Genomic DNA, 21,346 nt, shown 5'->3' on the forward strand with positions numbered 1-21,346 from the left:
TACATTCCAAATGGAACGCTAATGTTCTCGTCTGAGAGAAGTAAGAAGTGCATGTAGCGATGTGGCCAGTTTTAAGAAAACGAACCAAATTATATGAACCATACCGTCTAATTAAATTATCAAAAGACCAATAATGCCACGTGGTTCGGAAGCTGTATCAAAACTCATTGAGGTAATATAATGACAACATACACATCCATATCAATACCATATTTCGGCAAATCCAAGGTTCTTATCGATAAGTGAATTGTTCAATAATTACTAGGTAACTTATACAGGTACCGAACTACGCTAAGCAGCCCTGTTATGTATTCAAAGCGTCTCGAAAATACCAATATAACTTGACATATATTGACATGACAAAATATATTACGTATGTAAGTTAATAAGGTTAAATATTTAACTTCTTTTTTATGATTGTCCATAAATATACATTTCTATTTTGTCTATTTGTTTATGCAAGTTCTTTTAACGTCCGGGGTCATTAATGTACATGCCATGTTTTGGAAGTATAGCAAAGCCGGGATACCACTAAAAACCTTAAGACCATCTGTCAGTATGTCGCAAGTACTCTGTCTCCGTTTTGACTAGTGTTACATATCACTAAAGACAATTTATATTTCGCGCGCTAAACTTTACTAAACTTATAACCGACATCCGTAAGGGACGTGTGCGCATGCAGAACGACAGCCATTAAGACGTGTCAACATATAATCTCGGGTTACATATATGGTAGCGCATACGCAGACTACAGCTTGCGGTGAGTACCTAAACCCATGAAAGATGTTATTATGATATTTGTAGTCAATAATTGTTGTAATTATGATTTTATATAGCGCTGTGTCGATAAACAGCGATATTGTTTACCTGTCCGCGGTATGTGTACACACGTACAGGTGCGCGGTGGTGTGTTATTACAAGGTCATGTATATATCGTTAGTAAGGATATAGGATGTTATTTAAATGCTTTAGAAATAGAAATATAATGATGCTATGTAATATAAAGTGTGTATTATATACCCATGTAGCTATTCACTCATACACGTATTATTTTATATAAAGGATAGGCACGTGTATTGCCTGTGACTATTATTAGCTAGGCTTGGAACCATTAAGGAGTCATGCTCCGTACATTTCTGTGTATATATTTATAGGGTTCAATCATGATAGTTATGGATTATTGTATATATAGATGTAGCTGATACATGAACCCTGGTGATTGTTGTTATAATTAACATAACTAGATGTTGTCATTAGACACAATGATAGTTGACCGTCGTTGATTATGGTTATATCTGTGATTGTAGTTCTTCATCCGGGTACGTACGTGTGATGAGGAAGGCCGTCCTATAGAGTGACGGGTCACCTTGACCTGTATGTGGTGACTGATACTGTAACAACCCATACTATGCAGCAGTGGTCAATGTGAGACAGTTCGGGATGCTGATGCTGGATATCGACGAGCATCATGGTGGTACAGAACTGTGAAATATGCCTATTGGGGGGACTTCAGCCCGCTCAACTGTGCCGTGCGATTAGTGGTACAGAGTACATGTATATATGAACTGAGTGGAACACAGCCTACTCTTATAAACGTCTAATATAGAACAGTTGGGGAACACAGTCCATCCTTGCTATGTTTAGTTGTATTATTGTATAAATTATGTCTATTTCTTTCAATATATTTTTGTAAGGTGTGCAAGTGAGTGAGACCGATATACTTCTGTCTACTATGTCTATATTCATTTTAATAGTTTTGTATATAAATTTGTATATATTGTAAAAAGCCTGTGTCTATTGTTCTTTGGAAACCGACAATCGCTCATCCCGTTACAATTTTTGGTGGAAGCGGTGGGATATGTCATTGTTTGGTTTTCTTGAGAACTTAGCCACATGTTGATTGGCTATATTTTCCCTATTGCTTTAATCTTTGTCATCATGACTACCCTTAAAGAGTTAATAGATATAGGGACAGATATGGGTTTAAAAGGTACATCACTCGCGGAGTTTGTACGGGACGAGCAGGCGCGGGAACGCGATCAGAGACAACACGAGCGTGAGGAAGCCCGAGCAGAGGCAGAGCGAGCGCATGAGCTGTTGGTGTTAAAGGAGAATAGACAACTGGAGAAAGAACGTGAGGAAAGGGCAATACAAGAACATTTACGTAAGTGTGAGTTATTGAGTCTACAAGAGAAACAGTCGGTTCGTACAGATAGTTTGAGTCAGTCGTTACCGAGTACACGCGGGCCTAAACTTCCATCGTTCGATGATGAGAGAGATAGTATGGACTCATATTTACAGCGATTTGAGAGATTCGCAACAACTCAAAAATGGGACAAAGCGACTAGTTGGGCTTCGAACCTTAGCGTGCTTCTCAAAGGACGCGCTCTTGATGTGTTTTCGCGGTTGCCGGTTGACCAATCGTTAGACTATGAGGTTTTGAAAACGGCGCTCCTCAAGAGATTCGAAATGACCGAGGAAGGATTTCGGAATCGATTTAGATCGGGCAGACCTGAGAAAGGAGAGACATTTTCGCAGTTAGCGGTCAGGCTTGATAGTTATTTTACGCGTTGGCTTGAGTTGGCAAAGACGAATAAGACATTTGATAACCTCAGGGATCTGATGGTACGCGATCAGTTTCTTCAAGCTTGTGGACAAGACCTCGTATTGTTTTTGAAGGAACGCACACCGACCTCGTTGTCAGCTATGTCACAGCTTGCCGATCAGTATGCGGAAGCGAGGGGCAATCCGTCCAATCTTGTTAGGCCTAAGGGTAGTGGAAATAAAGACTTTTATGGACAAGGAAAGAAACGTGAGGATAGTAGTTCATCTTCGGCAGTATCGAACTCCAAGGAGAAATCTGGTGATAGGGCGTCAGTTAGACATTGTTATGTGTGCAATTCAACTGATCATCTCGCTAATAGATGTCCTAAAAAGAAATCCGGAAATCGCGTTGCTCTCGTAAGAGAGAGTTTAACGAAAAAGCGGCAGTCCAACATTCTGGTAAGGGCAGATAGCCAAGATAAGGACATTTCGGTTTCCTGTGACGTTTCTTGCAAACCGTCCACAATGCCAGTGGTAGAAGGACTGGTTGGTAACCAGCTTGTCACGGTGTTGCGTGATACCGGTTGTGGCGGTGTAGTCTTGCCAGACCTGACCAGATGACGGGAGAATCCCGAACATGTACGTTGGCTGATGGAAGTACTCTCCAAGTACCCATTGCCATGGTCGAGATTGACACACCTTACTACGAGGGATCGGTGATAGCGTGGTGTATGGAAACCCCCGTTTACGATCTGATTGTAGGGAACATTGAAGGTGCTAGACCTCCAGGGGAGCCTAATTATTCGTGGAACCGTGGGCGAAGTTCTGTGAATGCAGTGCAGACGAGGGCTCAAAAGCGCGAGGAAGGAAAACCTTATAAACCACTGAAAGTGCCTGAAGCACTTGGAGAAGTTCTGCCAGAGGATATTAAGAACGCCCAACAGGAGGACGATTCTTTAAAGCATATCAGAGAACTGGTCAGAAAGGGAGATGTCAAGGAAAGACAGGATGGAGGGACATCACGGTTTTTTCTTCGCCGGGGTATTGTATACAGGAAATTCAGTAGCCCGTGTATAGGTAATGGGAGGACATACAATCAGCTGGTTGTACCCAAGAAGTATCGCGGAACAGTGATGAAACTAGCGCATGATACGATTATGTCAGGACATCTGGGGGCGAAGCGCACGTTGGACAGGATTCAGGATTATGATGGAATTCTACTGGCCTGGGGTCAACGCAGATGTAACTAGATTCTGTAGATCGTGCGACGTCTGCCAACGAACTTTTCCCAAAGGACGTGTTGCTAAAGTGCCGCTTGGGAGAATGCCTTTAATAGACACTCCATTTAAACGCGTAGCGATTGATCTTGTGGGTCCTTTGCAGCCAGCAACTGCGAGAGGGAATCGATTCATTTTAACAGTGGTTGATTACGCGACGCGATATCCAGAGGCGGTCGCTTTACCAGGAATCGAAACAGAACGCGTAGCTGAAGCACTCGTTGACATTTATAGCAGAGTTGGCATCCCTAGGGAAGTGCTTACCGATCAGGGCAGCCAGTTTACATCCGATCTTATGAAAGAGGTTAGTCGGTTGTTATCTATCAGACGCTTTACCACTACACCATACCATCCTATGTGTAATGGGTTGGTAGAACGCTTCAACGGCACCCTAAAACAAATGCTGAAGCGAATGTGCGCCGAGAGACCGAAGGATTGGGACAAATACATCAACTCCCTTCTTTTCGCGTATCGAGAGGTACCGCAAGAGAGTCTGGGGTTTTCGCCATTCGAGTTGCTGTATGGGAGAACTGTAAGGGGACCAATGATGATCCTTCGAGAGCTCTGGACCAAAGATGTTGCCGACGATGACGTCAAAACAACTTACCAATACGTTGTTGATCTAAGGGAACGGTTGGAGGAGACATGCAAGCTTGCACAAGAGCAGCTTTCGTCAGCCAAAATTAGACAGGCAAAGTATTATAACCGGAAGGCCAAGGTGCGCACGATGGAGCCTGGTCAGAGGGTTCTGGTTCTACTTCCCACTAAGCGTAACAAGCTCTTGATGCAGTGGAGGGGTCCTTTCGTTATAACGGAGAGGAAAGGATCAATGGATTACGCCGTCAATGTGGATGGGAAAGTCAAGACGCTCCATGCCAATATGTTGCGTCTCTATGTTGATAGACCTGACAGCGGGAACCTCGTGATGGAGAAGGATTCAGGAGCTTTATCGGTAGTATGCGCATCAATCGTTCGTGACGCCGATAATGATGAAGAAGATGATTTTTCTCCAAGCAATATTGTAACTTTACCAACATCTGTAGGGACGGAGACTGTTAAAGATGTTGATGTATCAGACGAGTTGGTACCTGAACAGCAACAACACGTGAACGAATTACTCTCTGAATTCGCGGATGTACTTACAGATGTACCTGGAAAGACTACGCTGGTAGAACATGATATCAACTTGACAACAAACGACCCGGTTAGAGTCAAAAGTCACACTTTACCATTTCAGATGAAAGCCACTATAAGGGAGGAGGTGGACAAGATGTTAAAGATGGGTGTTATCGAACCTTCCGATTCACCATTTGCTTCCCCGGTTGTTATCGTCAGGAAGAAAGACGGAACAAATCGCTTCTGTATAGACTTTCGCCAGTTAAATCGAGTAACTGTGTTTGATGCAGAACCGATGCCGAATGCTGAGGATATATTCTCGAGACTAGCAGGACATCGGTACTTTTCGCGGCTCGACCTGAGTAAAGGGTACTGGCAAGTACCAATGGCAGAGTGTTCCAAGCGCAAAACTGCATTTACGACCCCAGTGGGTCTTTTCCAATTCAATGTAATGCCGTTCGGGCTAGTAAATGCCCCAGCAACATTCTGTCGGTTGATGAGGAAGCTACTGCATGGAATGTCGAACATTGAAAGTTTTATTGATGACATCCTCATATATACGCAAACATGGGAACAACACATTGACATCCTTCGCGAACTCTTTGTTAGGCTCAGGAATGCGTCCATATCCGCTAGACCGTCAAAGTGTGCCATCGGGTACAAGAGTTTGGAATGTTTGGGACACATGGTCGGAAATGAGAGATTGCTCCCTAATCCAGAAAAGGTCAAGGCCATTCTGGAAGCACCTCGCCCAGAGACTAAAACACAAGTTCGTGCATTCCTCGGATTAGCTGGATTTTATAGGAAATTCATTGCAAACTTTGCAGCTATTTCCGTGCCGTTAACTGATCTAACGAGGAAGGGGCAGCCGAACAAGGTGGTTTGGGAATTGCCGCAAGAGGCAGCATTCGAAACGCTCAAACGACGGTTAGCCACCAAGCCTATTTTGAAACTCGTGGACCTCGAGGCTGAATTTATATTGCGAACAGATGCTTCAGACAAGGGACTTGGAGCCATTTTGTTGCAAGAGGAAGACGGAAATCCTTTACCAGTTGCGTTCGCTAGTAGAAAGTTCAAAGCATCAGAGAGAGCTTACGTGGTCATCGAAAAGGAATGTCTTGCAGTAATTTGGGGAATCACCAAATTTGAACGGTACTTGTATGGACGTTCATTCATTCTGGAGACCGACCATCAACCATTGGTGTATTTGAATAAGCTCAAAGGGACCAACGCCAGATTGATGAGGTGGGCTTTGATTCTTCAACCCTATCGTTTCACGATTCGCGCCATTCGTGGGAAAGACAATGTAGGAGCGGATTGTCTGAGCAGACTTTAGGGCGATGTGTCGTGTGGATTATCAGAGGAACATTTTGTACTGTTAGCTGTGATATGTAGTTGGAAATAAAATTCTCCGAATTTTATTTTTCCGGTGGGGGCGTATGTTACATATCACTAAAGACAATTTATATTTCGCGCGCTAAACTTTACTAAACTTATAACCGACATCCGTAAGGGACGTGTGCGCATGCAGAACGACAGCCATTAAGACGTGTCAACATATAATCTCGGATTACATATATGGTAGCGCATACGCAGACTACAGCTTGCGGCGAGTACCTAAACCCATGAAAGATGTTATTATGATATTTGTAGTCAATAATTGTTGCAATTATGATTTTATATAGCGCTGTGTCGATAAACAGCGATATTGTTTACCTGTCCGCGGTATGTGTACACACGTACAGGTGCGCGGTGGTGTGTTATTACAAGGTCATGTATATATCGTTAGTAAGGATATAGGATGTTATTTAAATGCTTTAGAAATAGAAATATAATGATGCTATGTAATATAAAGTGTGTATTATATACCCATGTAGCTATTTACTCATACACGTATTATTTTATATAAAGGATAGGCACGTGTATTGCCTGTGACTATTATTAGCTAGGCTTGGAACCATTAAGGAGTCATGCTCCGTACATTTCTGTGTATATATTTATAGGGTTCAATCATGATAGTTATGGATTATTGTATATATAGATGTAGCTGATACATGAACCCTGGTGATTGTTGTTATAATTAACATAATTAGATGTTGTCATTAGACACAATGATAGTTGACCGTCGTTGATTATGGTTATATCTGTGATTGTAGTTCTTCATCCGGGTACGTACGTGTGATGAGGAAGGCCGTCCTATAGAGTGACGGGTCACCTTGACCTGTATGTGGTGACTGATACTGTAGCAACCCATACTATGCAGCAGTGGTCAATGTGAGACAGTTCGGGATGCTGATGCTGGATATCGACGAGCATCATGGTGGTACAGAACTGTGAAATATGCCTATTGGGGGGACTTCAGCCCGCTCAACTGTGCCGTGCGATTAGTGGTACAGAGTACATGTATATATGAACTGAGTGGAACACAGCCTACTCTTATAAACGTCTAATATAGAACAGTTGGGGAACACAGTCCATCCTTGCTATGTTTAGTTGTATTATTGTATAAATTATGTCTATTTCTTTCAATATATTTTTGTAAGGTGTGCAAGTGAGTGAGATCGATATACTTCTGTCTACTATGTCTATATTCATTTTAATAGTTTTGTATATAAATTTGTATATATTGTAAAAAGCCTGTGTCTATTGTTCTTTGGAAACCGACAATCGCTCATCTCGTTACAACTAGTAACGTAAGAATGTCAAGGCAACTTGACCACGTAGTCACTGCCCCCATCGTGTGTCAGGATTGGTGTGGTGTAATTATTGCACAATCGATATGGAAAGCCACATGATCAAAATGTACAGACTTCTTCAGACAAAAAAAAAATTACCGATTGTTTGCGGTTTTGGTGACCTTGTCCACAATAGCATTCTTTATATTCCTGACAAACATTTTGAAATTACGTTATGTTTTTCAGTCAACTTTGGTATTGCTGATATACTCATGGAGTAAAGTACACGTCAAAACTGATAATCCACAAAAGAAAGTAGATGTTCAGGTCCTGGATCCACGTTGTCGAAATTGGCCAAAACACTGCCCTATTTTGATACAAATCGTTTTCAGGACTAAGACACTATATTTACAGTTTGCACTGACATGGACTCAATAACCATGCTTTCTAGTATTATCATTATCAGTGTAAAATGATAGTACAACACGCGCGGCGATTCTATTGTTACGGGAATAGTCGCTGGCGTAGCAACGTGGGGTCATGACCATACTTTTGGTGGAAACATATGAATGACTCGATTCCAATCAGCTGTTCAATCGAATTCGTTGACGATGACGGGAGAGAACAAAATATGAGCATTTTAATAAAAAATATGCAACTGTCGCGAGAATAAATAATATTCATTTACGTGAAAAACTGTAAATATAAGGAATAGATTTTTATTTTATTGAGGTTATGAGGTTATAATGATAATGGAGCCCGTGTAAATTTTATGTAACCCGGCTTCGCCGGGGTTATATAATTTACACGTGATTAGAATCGAGTCATTCATATGTTTCCACCAAAAGTATGGTCATGACCCCACGTTGCTATGCCAGCGACAAATAGCGGGGCGGTCAGTAAAACGTTGTCTTACCGGAAGCCGTCCGTGTACGGTACCATTTGAAAACGTGACTTTCCCACAATGATCGTAGTATATAGTGATATCTCTTAAAAACTAAATCAATATATCATTACTCCTATAATAACTGGACATATTGAGATAAAGCCCGTTTGTCCAAGGCTAATATACATCCTACAGTAACGGACCCTAAGGTTAAATGCCTACCATGTAAGTTATATGGTTTGATAATATCTATAATAGACATGTACACTCAGCTGAACACGGTCACCGAGAGCAGCGAGCCAGGTTATCTAACACAACCATTATCTTGTCAGTATTTATATACTGCATTTAATTATCTACAAGTAAAATGTCCCTTTCAATATTAAATCGATACCTCTGAGAGATGTTTTTTTTATCATTTTTGTTTCGATTTCGACTATTTATTCTGTACTGGTTGCAAACTTCATTGAAAATTGAAGAAATACAAAAACAATATGAACTTGATCTGGCGAGCTGATTGAACGAGACTTTGTATGTACAAACAACATCTTGTAGGACTTTAAAAGTGGGACAAATCAAGTCCTCCTTTGCGGTTTGGGTTCATAATTGATTGCATCTCTCAGCATTACAAAAAAAATTTAATGAAAAGTCACTAATACGAGATGAAAAAGTGACAGCATGTAAACCCATATTTGACAAGGAGTGCTTAATTGGAATGTTGATAGACAGATAGAAAGGTTTCAATCCTACTTACATCTTTTCAAAGTGTAGACAGCAGTTGTAAACAAACAGGACGAGTTCTACAAGCGTGTTTTTGTACTGACGGAATGACCGCATCTCTTTCATGATGACCGGGTCCACTAAGGACATCTGCAATCAAAAGAGCCATTCAATAACGTCATACATTATTATTTGACTAACTTTAATATACTGATCATAACAGTTTCGTACTAAACAACCAGTGTCCTCAAAATCGACTAAAACACAAAGTGATGCTTTCAGAAGCATCTTTTACAGCCATTTTCATAGAATTTTAAGTATTTTAAAAGGTAAACTTATGATGGTTTTACAAAACTAACGAAGGACGCAAACATTTCCAAAATAAACGCCAAATAGGTCATATATAACATCCTTCTATAAATATTATACAAACAGTAAAGTCAACATTTGAAGGATTTTTCTTTGATCGAGGATGAAACGCGACTTTGGCGGGACTTAACCCACAGTAGAGAGGATTCTTAATTCGCAGTTCTTTATACGTAATCGGGAACCAAAAACTCAATAGGAAAACAATATCAATCAAATTAAGTAAATAATCAGCCATGTCGTATACAACAGATATAAAACATTGCACAGACACACGAATCGACTCACTACCCACCAAAACAACCTACCCTAATATCTCGATAATAAGCCTGAATCGAAAATAAGCCGGTCTTGAAAGTAAGCCTTGGATCTCTTACAGTCAAATGTATCTTGGAAATATGCCGGCTTTGAAAATGACATAAGATTAAATAGCTGTCCATCTGGCACGAATGAAAATCGACCTGAAGAACTAGCTAATGACTAAAACGCGTATCAATAAGCCAAGAGAAATCTACCTAGTCAACTGTAGTAGGAGAGATACTCCCCTGAACATAAAAAACATATACGTACCCAATCGTTAGCAAATGTGTCCGAGCCGACAGCGTTGATGATATCTATCATAGTGCCGCCCGTTCCTCCGAATGTCGGCACTCTGAATTAGCAAGAAAACACAATGCTACTTGAGGACAATGTTCAAAAGCCTTTATGAGTAAAACTGAAGGTAAGTTGAATGGAAGATAATTTCCAACAGCCTTAAAGATACGAGATATTGCTTTGTTGTTGTTGTGGGTATAACTAAAGTTGAACTCTTATTCTCAGTAATACTTTTCAAGTAATATTTTGCTTTCAAATGTAACATAGATATTTCCTTAACATGTAACATATATATCAAACATGCAAATTCGTGGAAATTTTATCCCCAGCTTTCGTTAATCAAAGGCCCATAAATCCGCCAAATAGGGTCCAATTAAAATCCCGATCGAACTTGGCCAAAGCCCTGAGACATTTAACCATGTTACTAAGTTTCGAGAAAATCCGGAAATATTTGCCAGAGTTATTAAACGTTAATCAAAGTGCCGAGCGAACTCATCCGAGCCCTTGTCATATTCATCCGAGCCGTTGTCATATTCATCCGAGCCCTTGTCATATTCATCCGAGCCGTTGTCATATTCATCCGAGCCGTTGTCATATTCATCTGAGCCGTTGTCATATTCATCTGAGCCGTTGTCATATTCATCTGAGCCGTTGTCATATTCATCTGAGCCGTTGTCATATTCATCCGAGCCGTTGTCATATTCATCTGAGCCGTTGTCATATTCATCTGAGCCGTTGTCATATTCATCTGAGCCGTTGTCATATTCATCTGAGCCGTTGTCATATTCATCCGAGCCGTTGTCATATTCATCCGAGCCCTTGTCATATTCATCCGAGCCGTTGTCATATTCATCCGAGCCCTTGTCATATTCATCCGAGCCGTTGTCATATTCATCCGAGCCGTTGTCATATTCATCTGAGCCGTTGTCATATTCATCTGAGCCGTTGTCATATTCATCCGAGCCCTTGTCATATTCATCCGAGCCCTTGTCATATTCATCCGAGCCCTTGTCATATTCATCCGAGCCGTTGTCATATTCATCCGAGCCCTTGTCATATTCATCCGAGCCCTTGTCATATTCATCCGAGCCCTTGTCATATTCATCCGAGCCCTTGTCATATTCATCCGAGCCCTTGTCATATTTAATTATGTGACCAAGTTGCACGGAAACCATGCGTTACTAACAGACAGACGGACAGACCCAAATTAATACCCCCCGTTTCGGGAAAGTGGGGTAAAACAAAAATACAATTAAAAGCTTAATAAAATCTAGCATGGGTCTGGCAAGCGGTGAGGTATGTCTTAACCCTCGTGTAGGATTTCGACTGGTGCTGACAACCACACTGTACACCAGACAGACCGATACTCTTACGAAAATTGAAAATGTAATTTCGGTTATTTAGAAAACCTTCAACCGTCAAGTATTGAGGAAGGTAAGACAAAATCTCAGTGTACTCACCCTAACTTCATGTCACGGAGAACATCGGAAGTAAGACAATATCTCCGTGTACTCACCTTAACTTCATGTCCCGGAGAACGTGTACTCACCCTAACTTCATGTCCCGGAGAACATCGGATGTAAGACAATATCTCCGTGTACTCACCTTAACTTCATGTCCCGGAGAACGTCGCTAGTAAGACAATAACTCCGTGTACTCACCTTAACTTCATGTCCCGGAGAACATCGGAAGTAAGACAATAACTCCGTGTACTCACCTTAACTTCATGTCCCGGAGAACGTCGGAAGTAAGACAATATCTCCGTGTACTCACCTTAACTTCATGTCCCGGAGAACGTCGCTAGTAAGACAATAACTCCGTGTACTCACCCTAACTTCATGTCCCGGAGAACGTGTACTCACTCTAACTTCATGTACCGGAGAACATCGGAAGTAAGACAATATCTCCGTGTACTCACCCTAACTTCATGTCCCGGAGAACGTCGGAAGTAAGACAATAACTCCGTGTACTCACCTTAACTTCATGTCCCGGAGAACGTCGCTAGTAAGACAATAACTCCGTGTACTCACCTTAACTTCATGTCCCGAAGAACATCGGAAGTAAGACAATAACTCCGTGTACTCACCTTAACTTCATGTCCCGGAGAACGTCGGAAGTAAGACAATAACTCCGTGTACTCACCTTAACTTCATGTCCCGGAGAACGTCGCTAGTAAGACAATAACTCCGTGTACTCACCCTAACTTCATGTCACGGAGAACGTCGGAAGTAAGACAATATCTCCGTGTACTCACCCTAACTTCATGTCACGGAGAACGTCGGAAGTAAGACAATATCTCCGTGTACTCACCCTAACTTCATGTCACGGAGAACGTCGGATGTAAGACAATAACTCCGTGTACTCACCCTAACTTCATGTCCCGGAGAACGTCGAAAGTAAGACAATATCTCCGTGTACTCACCTTAACTTCATGTCCCGGAGAACATCGGAAGTAAGACAATATCTCCGTGTACTCACCCTAACTTCATGTCACGGAGAACGTCGGATGTAAGACAATAACTCCGTGTACTCACCCTAACTTCATGTCACGGAGAACATCGGAAGTAAGACAATATCTCCGTGTACTCACCTTAACTTCATGTCCCGGAGAACATCGGAAGTAAGACAATAACTCCGTTTACTCACCCTAACTTCATGTCCCGGAGAACGTCGGAAGCAAGAAAATATCTCCGTGTACTCACCCTAACTTCATGTCCCGGAGAATGTGTGCTCACCCTAACTTTATTCATGTCCCGGAGAACGTCGGAAGTAAGACAATATTTCCGTGTACTCACCCTAACTTCTTGTCCCGGAGAACGTGGGAACCAGCCAATATCTCCGTGTACTCATCCTAACTTCATGTACCGGAGAACGTCGGAACCAGCTAATATCTCCGTGTATTCACCCAAACTTCATGTCCGGAGAACGTGTACTCACCCTAACTTCATGTCCGGAGAACGTGTACTCACCCTAACTTCATATCTCGGAGAACGTGTACTCACCCTAACTTCATGTCCCGGAGAACGTGTACTCGCCCTAACTCCATGTCCCAAAGAATGTGTACTCACCCTAACTTCATGTCCCGGAGAACGTCGGAACCAGCTATAAGGACAAACCGGAGCCGCTTCTCGTCCGCCCAGAAATACGGATGTCTGTGACAAATAGTAAAGGACTTAACAGATATCTATCACCGGACAAATTAAGATGGCTTACTTTAACAGATATCTATCACCGGACAAATTAAGATGACTTACTTGAACAGATATCTATCACCGGACAAATTAAGATGACTTACTTTAACAGATATCTATCACCGGACAAATTAAGATGACTTACTTTAACAGATATCTATCACCGGACAAATTAATATGACTTACTTGAACAGATATCTATCACCGGACAAATTAAGATGGCTTACTTTAACAGATATCTATCACCGGACAAATTAAGATTGCTTACTTTAACAGATATCTATCACCGGACAAATTAAGATGGCTTACTTTAACAGATATCTATCACCGGACAAATTAAGATGACTTACTTGAACAGATATCTATCACCGGACAAATTAAGATGACTTACTTGAACAGATATCTATCATCGGACAAATAAAGATGACTTACTTTAACAGATATCTATCATCGGACAAATTAAGATGGCTTACTTTAACAGATATCTATCACCGGACAAATTAAGATGACTTTCTTTAACAGATATCTATCATCGGACAAATTAAGATGACTTACTTGAACAGATATCTATCACCGGACAAATTAATATGACTTACTTGAACAGATATCTATCATCGGACAAATTAAGATGGCTTACTTTAACAGATATCTATCACCGGACAAATTAAGATGACTTACTTTAACAGATATCTATCACCGGACAAATTAAGATGGCTTACTTTAACAGATATCTATCACCGGACAAATTAAGATGACTTACTTTAACAGATATCTATCACCGGACAAATTAAGATGGCTTACTTTAACAGATATCTATCACCGGACAAATTAAGATGACTTACTTGAACAGATATCTATCACCGGACAAATAATGATGACTTACTTTAACAGATATCTATCACCGGACAAATTAAGATGACTTACTTTAACAGATATCTGTCACCGGACAAATTAATATGACTTACTTTAACAGATATCTATCACCGGACAAATTAAGATGACTTACTTTAACAGATATCTATCACCGGACAAATTAAGATGACTTACTTTAACAGATATCTATCACCGGACAAATTAAGATGACTTACTTTAACAGATATCTCTCACCGGACAAATTATGATGACTTACTTTAACAGATATCTCTCACCGGACAAATTAAGATGACTTACTTTAACAGATATCTATCACCGGACAAATTAAGATGACTTACTTTAACAGATATCTATCACCGGACAAATTAAGATGACTTACTTTAACAGATATCTATCACCGGACAAATTAATATGACTTACTTTAACAGATATCTATCATCGGACAAATTAAGATGGCTTACTTTAACAGATATCTATCACCGGACAAATTAAGATGACTTACTTTAACAGATATCTATCATCGGACAAATTATGATGACTTACTTGAACAGATATCTATCACCGGACAAATTAAGATGACTTACTTGAACATATATCTATCACCGGACAAATTATGATGACTTACTTTAACAGATATCAATGACCGGACAAATTAATATGACTTACTTTAACAGTCATCGATTACCGGGAATAATTCATGTATCACGTGATACCCGATAACGTTTGAGCGGGAATACTGTTTCTATTGATAATATAATTATATCCCGCGCTAACGTCATTTCAGCGGGAAGCTTATGAATAGTAACGCTCATCACTACTGGAGATACTAGTCCCGCACAAACGTTATCGGGTATCACGTGGTACGTGAATTAGTCCAATTAAAATGATTTACTTTAAGAGGTCTCCAATACCGGGACGAGTATCCTGTGATGTACACATCATGTTAGACAGAAGGTCGTTGACTTCCCCGCCAACGTATTTGATATCTGGCCAGTTTTGCTGGATGCTGACGTGAATAGCCAGGTTATTCTCTCCATAAGGATGCTTTCCTCCGGTTAGTATGTAGTACAACAGCATCCCGAGTACCTGTAAAAATATACACAAGCAGACGCACCGCCACGCGCAAAAACATGTCATTATTATTTCAGAACATCTACGAATACACATTTATCATTTTTGGAGACAAAAATACACCAGACATTGTCTAGGACAATTGCTTATTCAAGATAACAAATTGTGATTTATTTTTAACATTATCTTACTGTCATGGAATGTTAAAAATGAAGTCCTTTTGTCAAAATGAGGTAGGACATGTTTTTCATTTGTTCATAGTAACCGGTTCAATTTGTATTTATCTTTCAGCATAGAAATCAATGTTAAAGAATAAAAAAAAACTTCGCAATACAGTTATCACTTATAAATTATACGAATGATAAATTCTGAGTTGACAGTGCAGAGTAGGGTCTTATGGACCTAGCCAGCCGTCTATGCGTCTGATGGCCAACTGGTCACCCCACCAGCATGGTCTCCCCACCAGCAACGAAACTGCAACGAAATCAGCTCAGAAGACAATCAGAAACAACAACAAAATACGTATTCTAATGATATTATGAGGAAGATGTCTTGGAATCTTACTTAGAGTTAATAAGGATGGAGCAGTGACCACATTGATTCGTCATTTATTTGATTATAGTCCCCAGACCAGTCCAGTCTATTAACACGCAGCCAGTACAGCACATCCAAACAAAACAAATGATGCTAACAACAGGTTTTGTTAGGAATACAATGAAAATATGACCAATATATATATCATTGTTTTAACGCATAACAAATTAAATCACTTATTATTCCTGAGCCTGGAAGCGATTGTCATTGAACACGCAATTGCGCTAAGAACTCAAGATGACTATCTGAAATGGTCGACAATATTGAAAGCAATGGAGAAAGTGTTCCCACAGACTTCAAAGTCTTTTAGCTGAAGGCAAAGCCCATAGTTTCCGCCTCGAACAAGCTAAAAGCTCGTATGACACATTGCGTCAGATTAATATGATATGTAGATGATCGTCAGTGGAAACCTACAAGATCTATTACCAACAAAAACAATTAAGATTGCGTGACAATTAAGGCTGTATAAGTATGCGGTGACTGACGTGCACATCGCCTAACTGTGTTACTGATGTAATGGGCCAATTTCACTAGACGCACTAAACCTATATTATTGAACATCAGCATTAGTTTTAACGCTATTGAGAGGATGTTAATGAGAGTCATCATGTAGGCGTCAATGAGCAAGCACCATCAACATGTAGACGTCAACGAGCGAACACCATCAACATACAACCGTCAATGAGCGAACACCATCAACATACAGCGGTCAATGAGCGAACACTATCAACATACAGCCGTCAATGAACGAACACTATCAACACATAGCCGTCAACGAGCGAACACCATCAACATGTAGACGTCAACGAGCGAACACCATCAACATACAACCGTCAATGAGCGAACACCATCAACATACAGCGGTCAATGAGCGAACACTATCAACACATAGCCTTCAATGAACGAACACTATCAACACATAGCAGTCAACGAGCGAACACCATCAACATACAACCGTCAATGAGCGAACACCATCAACATACAGCCATCAATGAACGAACACTATCAACATACAGCCGTTAATGAGCGAACACCATCAACATACAGCCGTCAATGAGCGAACACCATCAACATGTAGGCGTCAATGAGCGAATACAATCACCATACAGCCGTCAATGAACGAACACTATCAACACATAGCAGTCAACGAGCGAACACCATCAACATATAGGAGTCAATGAGCAAACACTATCAACATGTAAGCGTCAATGAGCGAACACCATCAACATACAGCCGTCAATGAGCGAACACCATCAACATACAGCCGTCAATGAGCGAGCACAATCAACATACAGCGGTCAATGAGCGAACACTATCAACATACAGCCGTCAATGAACGAACATTACCAGCATACAGCCGTCAATGAGCGAACACCATCAACATCAAGCCGAAATGAGCGAGCACCGTCAACATGTAGACGTCAACGAGCGAACACCATCAACATATAGGAGTCAATGAGCAAACACTATCAACAAGTAAGCGTCAATGAGCGAACACCATCAACATAGAGACGTCAATGAGCGAACACAATCAACACATAGCCGTCAATGAGCCAACACCATCAACATACAGCCGTCAATGAGCGAACACCATCAACATACAGCCGTCAATGAACGAGCACCATCAACATACAGCCGTCAATGAGCGAACACCATCAACATACAGCCGTCAATGAACGAACATTACCAACATACAGCCGTCAATGAGCGAACACCATCAAAATCAAGCCGAAATGAGCGAACACCATCAACATGTAGACGTCAACGAGCGAACACCATCAACATATAGGAGTCAATGAGCAAACACTATCAACAAGTAAGCGTCAATGATCGAACACCATCAACATACAGCCGTCAATGAGCGAACACAATCAACACATAGCCGTCAATGAGCCAACATCATCAACATACAGCCGTCAATGAACGAACACTATCAACATGTAAGCGTCAATGAGCGAACACCATCAACATACAGCCGTCAATGAGCGAACACCATCAACATACAGCCGTCAATGAGCGAGCACCATCAACATACAGCCGTCAATGAGCGAACACCATCAACATACAGCCGTCAATGAACGAAGATTACCAACATACAGCCGTCAATGAGCGAACACCATCAACATCAAGCCGAAATGAGCGAACACCATCAACATGTAGACGTCAACGAGCGAACACCATCAACATATAGGAGTCAATGAGCAAACACTATCAACAAGTAAGCGGGATGAGCGAACACCATCAACATACAGCCGTCAATGAGCAAACACAATCAACACATAGCCGTCAATGAGCCAACACCATCAACATATAGCCGTCAATGAGCGAACACCATCAACATACAACCGTCAATGAGCGAACACCATCAACATACAGCCGTCAATGAGCGAACACCATCAATGAGCGAACACCATCAACATACAGCCGTCAATGAACGAACATTACCAACATACAGCCGTCAATGAGCGAACACCATCAACATACAGCCGTCAATGAGCGAACACCATCAACATACAGCCGTCAATGAGCGAACACCATCAACATACAGCCGTCAATGAGCGAACACCATCAACATACAGCCGTCAATGAGCGAACACCATCAACACATAGCCGTCAATGAGCCAACACCATCAACATACAGCCGTCAATGAGCGAACACCATCAACATACAGCCGTCAATGAGCGAACACCATCAACATACAGCCGTCAATGAGCGAGCACCATCAACATACAGCCGTCAATGAGCGAACACCATCAACATACAGCCGTCAATGAACGAACATTACCAACATACAGCCGTCAATGAGCGAACACCATCAACATCAAGTCGAAATGAGCGAACACCATCAACATGTAGACGTCAACGAGCGAACGCCATCAACATATAGGAGTCAATGAGCAAACACTATCAACATGAAAGCGTCAATGAGCGAACACCATTAACATACAGCCGTCAATGAGCGAACACAATCAACACATAGCGGTCAATGAGCCAACACCATCAACATACAGCCGTCAATGAACGAACACTATCAACATACAGCCGTCAATGAGCGAACACCATCAACATACAGCCGTCAATGAGCGAACACCATCAACATGTAGGCGTCAATGAGCGAACACAATCACCATACAGCCGTCAATGAACGAACACTATCAACACATAGCCGTCAACGAGCGAACACCATCAACATATAGGTGTCAATGAGCAAACACTATCAACATGTAAGCGACAATGAGCGAATACCATCAACATATAGCCGTCAATGAGCGAGCACCATCAACATACAGCCGTCAATGAGCCAACACCATCAACATACAGCCGTCAATGAACGAACACTACCAACATACAGCCGTCAACGAGCGAACACCATCAACATACAGCCGTCAATGAGCGAACACCATCAACATACAGCCGTCAATGAGCGAACACCATCAACATGTAGGCGTCAACGAGCGAACACCATCAACATACAGCCGTCAATGAGCGAACACTATCAACATATATGAGTCAATGAGCAAACACTATCAAGATGTAAGCGTCAATGAGCGAACACCATCAACATGTAGGCGTCAACGAGCGAACACCATCAACATATAGGAGTCAATGAGCAAACACTATCAACATGTAAGCGTCAATTAGCGAGCACCATCAACATACAGTCGTCAATGAGCGAACACTATCAACACATAGCCGTCAATGAGCCAACACCATCAACATACAGCCGTCAATGAGCGAACACTATCAACACATAGCCGTCAATGAGCCAACACCATCAACATATAGGAGTAAATGAGCCAACATCATCAATATATAGGCGTCAATGAGCCAACACCATCAACACATAGGCGGCAATGCGAACACCATCAACATATAGGCGTCAAAGAGCCAACACCATTAACATATAGGCGTCAATGAGCCAACACCATTAACATATAGGCGTCAATGAGCCAACACCATTAACATATAGGCGTCAATGAGCCAACACCTTTAAAAGGTAGGCGAGATGCTAGGCTTTGAGTTGCTAGACAAAGACTAATTACACAAAAGTTTCAATGATCATCATCTGCATTGTAGATTTTAAAAAGGATGGCTGACCACAATTTCACAAAAAGTGGCCCTTCTGTGTTTACAGGTAGATGACTGACCACAATTTCACAAAATGATCTGTATTCTTGGTTTGGTTATATCGATAACGTTTATACATTTTCGGATATCATTTTGTTCGAGATAAATCTTTGCAAACTAACGAAGGAATCACTGCATTATTTCGTATAACACTCTGAAGATTGAGAGCAGTTTAATATAACCGCATTTAACAAGAAATTTAAGCAATGTCTCGAAAAGTTAATACAACAATGGTGCCTTATGTCTGGACTATATCGTAAGACAACCAAACGTATAGTAAAAAATGAAGCACTTTACCTGTACATCCGACTGTTTATTATAAGTTCCGGACTCAGTCATAATCTCTGTTGGCATCCAGCAGTATCGATCAGCTGCAATTAACATTAATGTTTGAGTTTTTGTTTTAGGATTGATAGTCCTGATGACGCGGGGACGCTAGAAAGGAATTTCATCCAATACCTTATTTTGTATATACTGCTCTTACAAATGCCGACGTTGTCTTCAATATAGGGGTTTCGAAATGTCAAAACGACGTCGGTTAAATGCAATTTACTGTGGATAAGTCCCATCTATGACTGATTGTGATGTCACAAAATTCACGCCAAAATAATATTTTTAAATTATCGATGCCTAAGCGTGTGAATACTTAACATTGTCAAATTTAATATTATTTTTCCATGGATAAAACGAGATTCGTTATTAAAAATCTCTTTCAAATTAAAGATATTGTTTAGATGTTTTTATCAAATAACTACGTTTTTTCCCTCAATCTTAAACAAGATAAAAAAATGCATGCGTATGAAGGGGCGACCGCAAGGATATTACGGATACGATGCTTCCACAACATGTAAGAGCGCGTATCTTTCTATCGACCTAAAATCTTAATGCAATTAAACTTGGAAAGCATCCAACATCGCTACATTTTTACAGACGGTATAGATACAGATTTACTTCAAGGCGTAGAATTTTACGACATCGCGGTTGGTACCAGTAAGTGACGGAAGCTTAAATACTTCTATGGCGCCATAGATTAACAAAGGCACGGTTATTCAAATGTCGTTTTAGTTCGCAGCAGACGTTGTAACGACTCAGTTATGTTTAAGTTCGCGCAACAATTATCTATATATTTCAGTTAACAGATGGATGTGGCGATGTTGCAAAGTAACAGTGTCTTATCTACAAAGTAAATATAATCTGTTTACTTTGTCTAGTCTAGAGTGGGGAATATGAAAAATATGAAATGTGAGCTACCTAGACAGTACCATTGTCTTATCTACAAAGTAAATATAATCTGTTAACTTTGTCTAGTC

At 41.0% G+C, this 21,346-nt stretch overlaps 2 protein-coding genes and 1 long non-coding RNA gene across 3 annotated transcripts in view; 2 read left to right on the forward strand and 1 right to left on the reverse strand.

Moving 5' to 3' along the window:
• LOC138316186 (uncharacterized) overlaps positions 1–21,346 on the reverse strand; it is a 55,222-nt gene that overhangs the window by 1,369 nt on the left and 32,507 nt on the right. Inside the window, exons 12-16 of the mRNA XM_069257751.1 lie at positions 20,334–20,407; positions 15,135–15,328; positions 13,247–13,330; positions 10,155–10,236; positions 9,253–9,368 (exon numbers count right to left, since the gene is read on the reverse strand). Of these exons, the coding sequence (XP_069113852.1) occupies positions 9,253–9,368; positions 10,155–10,236; positions 13,247–13,330; positions 15,135–15,328; positions 20,334–20,407 (550 nt within the window). The remainder of the gene's footprint in view (positions 1–9,252; positions 9,369–10,154; positions 10,237–13,246; positions 13,331–15,134; positions 15,329–20,333; positions 20,408–21,346) is intronic.
• LOC138316187 (uncharacterized) lies at positions 598–7,735 on the forward strand. Its single transcript, XR_011207604.1, has 3 exons — positions 598–760; positions 1,308–1,474; positions 7,094–7,735. It is a non-coding gene; the product is annotated as an uncharacterized lncRNA (long non-coding RNA).
• Positions 1,939–7,100, forward strand: LOC138312896 (uncharacterized). The gene is given in 3 exon segments (XM_069253616.1): positions 1,939–3,154; positions 3,157–3,737; positions 3,739–7,100. Coding segments are annotated over 3 exon segments (4,332 nt in total). The 3' UTR covers positions 6,274–7,100.

The sequence above is a fragment of the Argopecten irradians genome, chromosome 2 (genome assembly GCF_041381155.1).
Source record: "Argopecten irradians isolate NY chromosome 2, Ai_NY, whole genome shotgun sequence".
In the NCBI taxonomy this organism is placed as follows: Eukaryota; Metazoa; Mollusca; class Bivalvia; order Pectinida; family Pectinidae; genus Argopecten; species Argopecten irradians.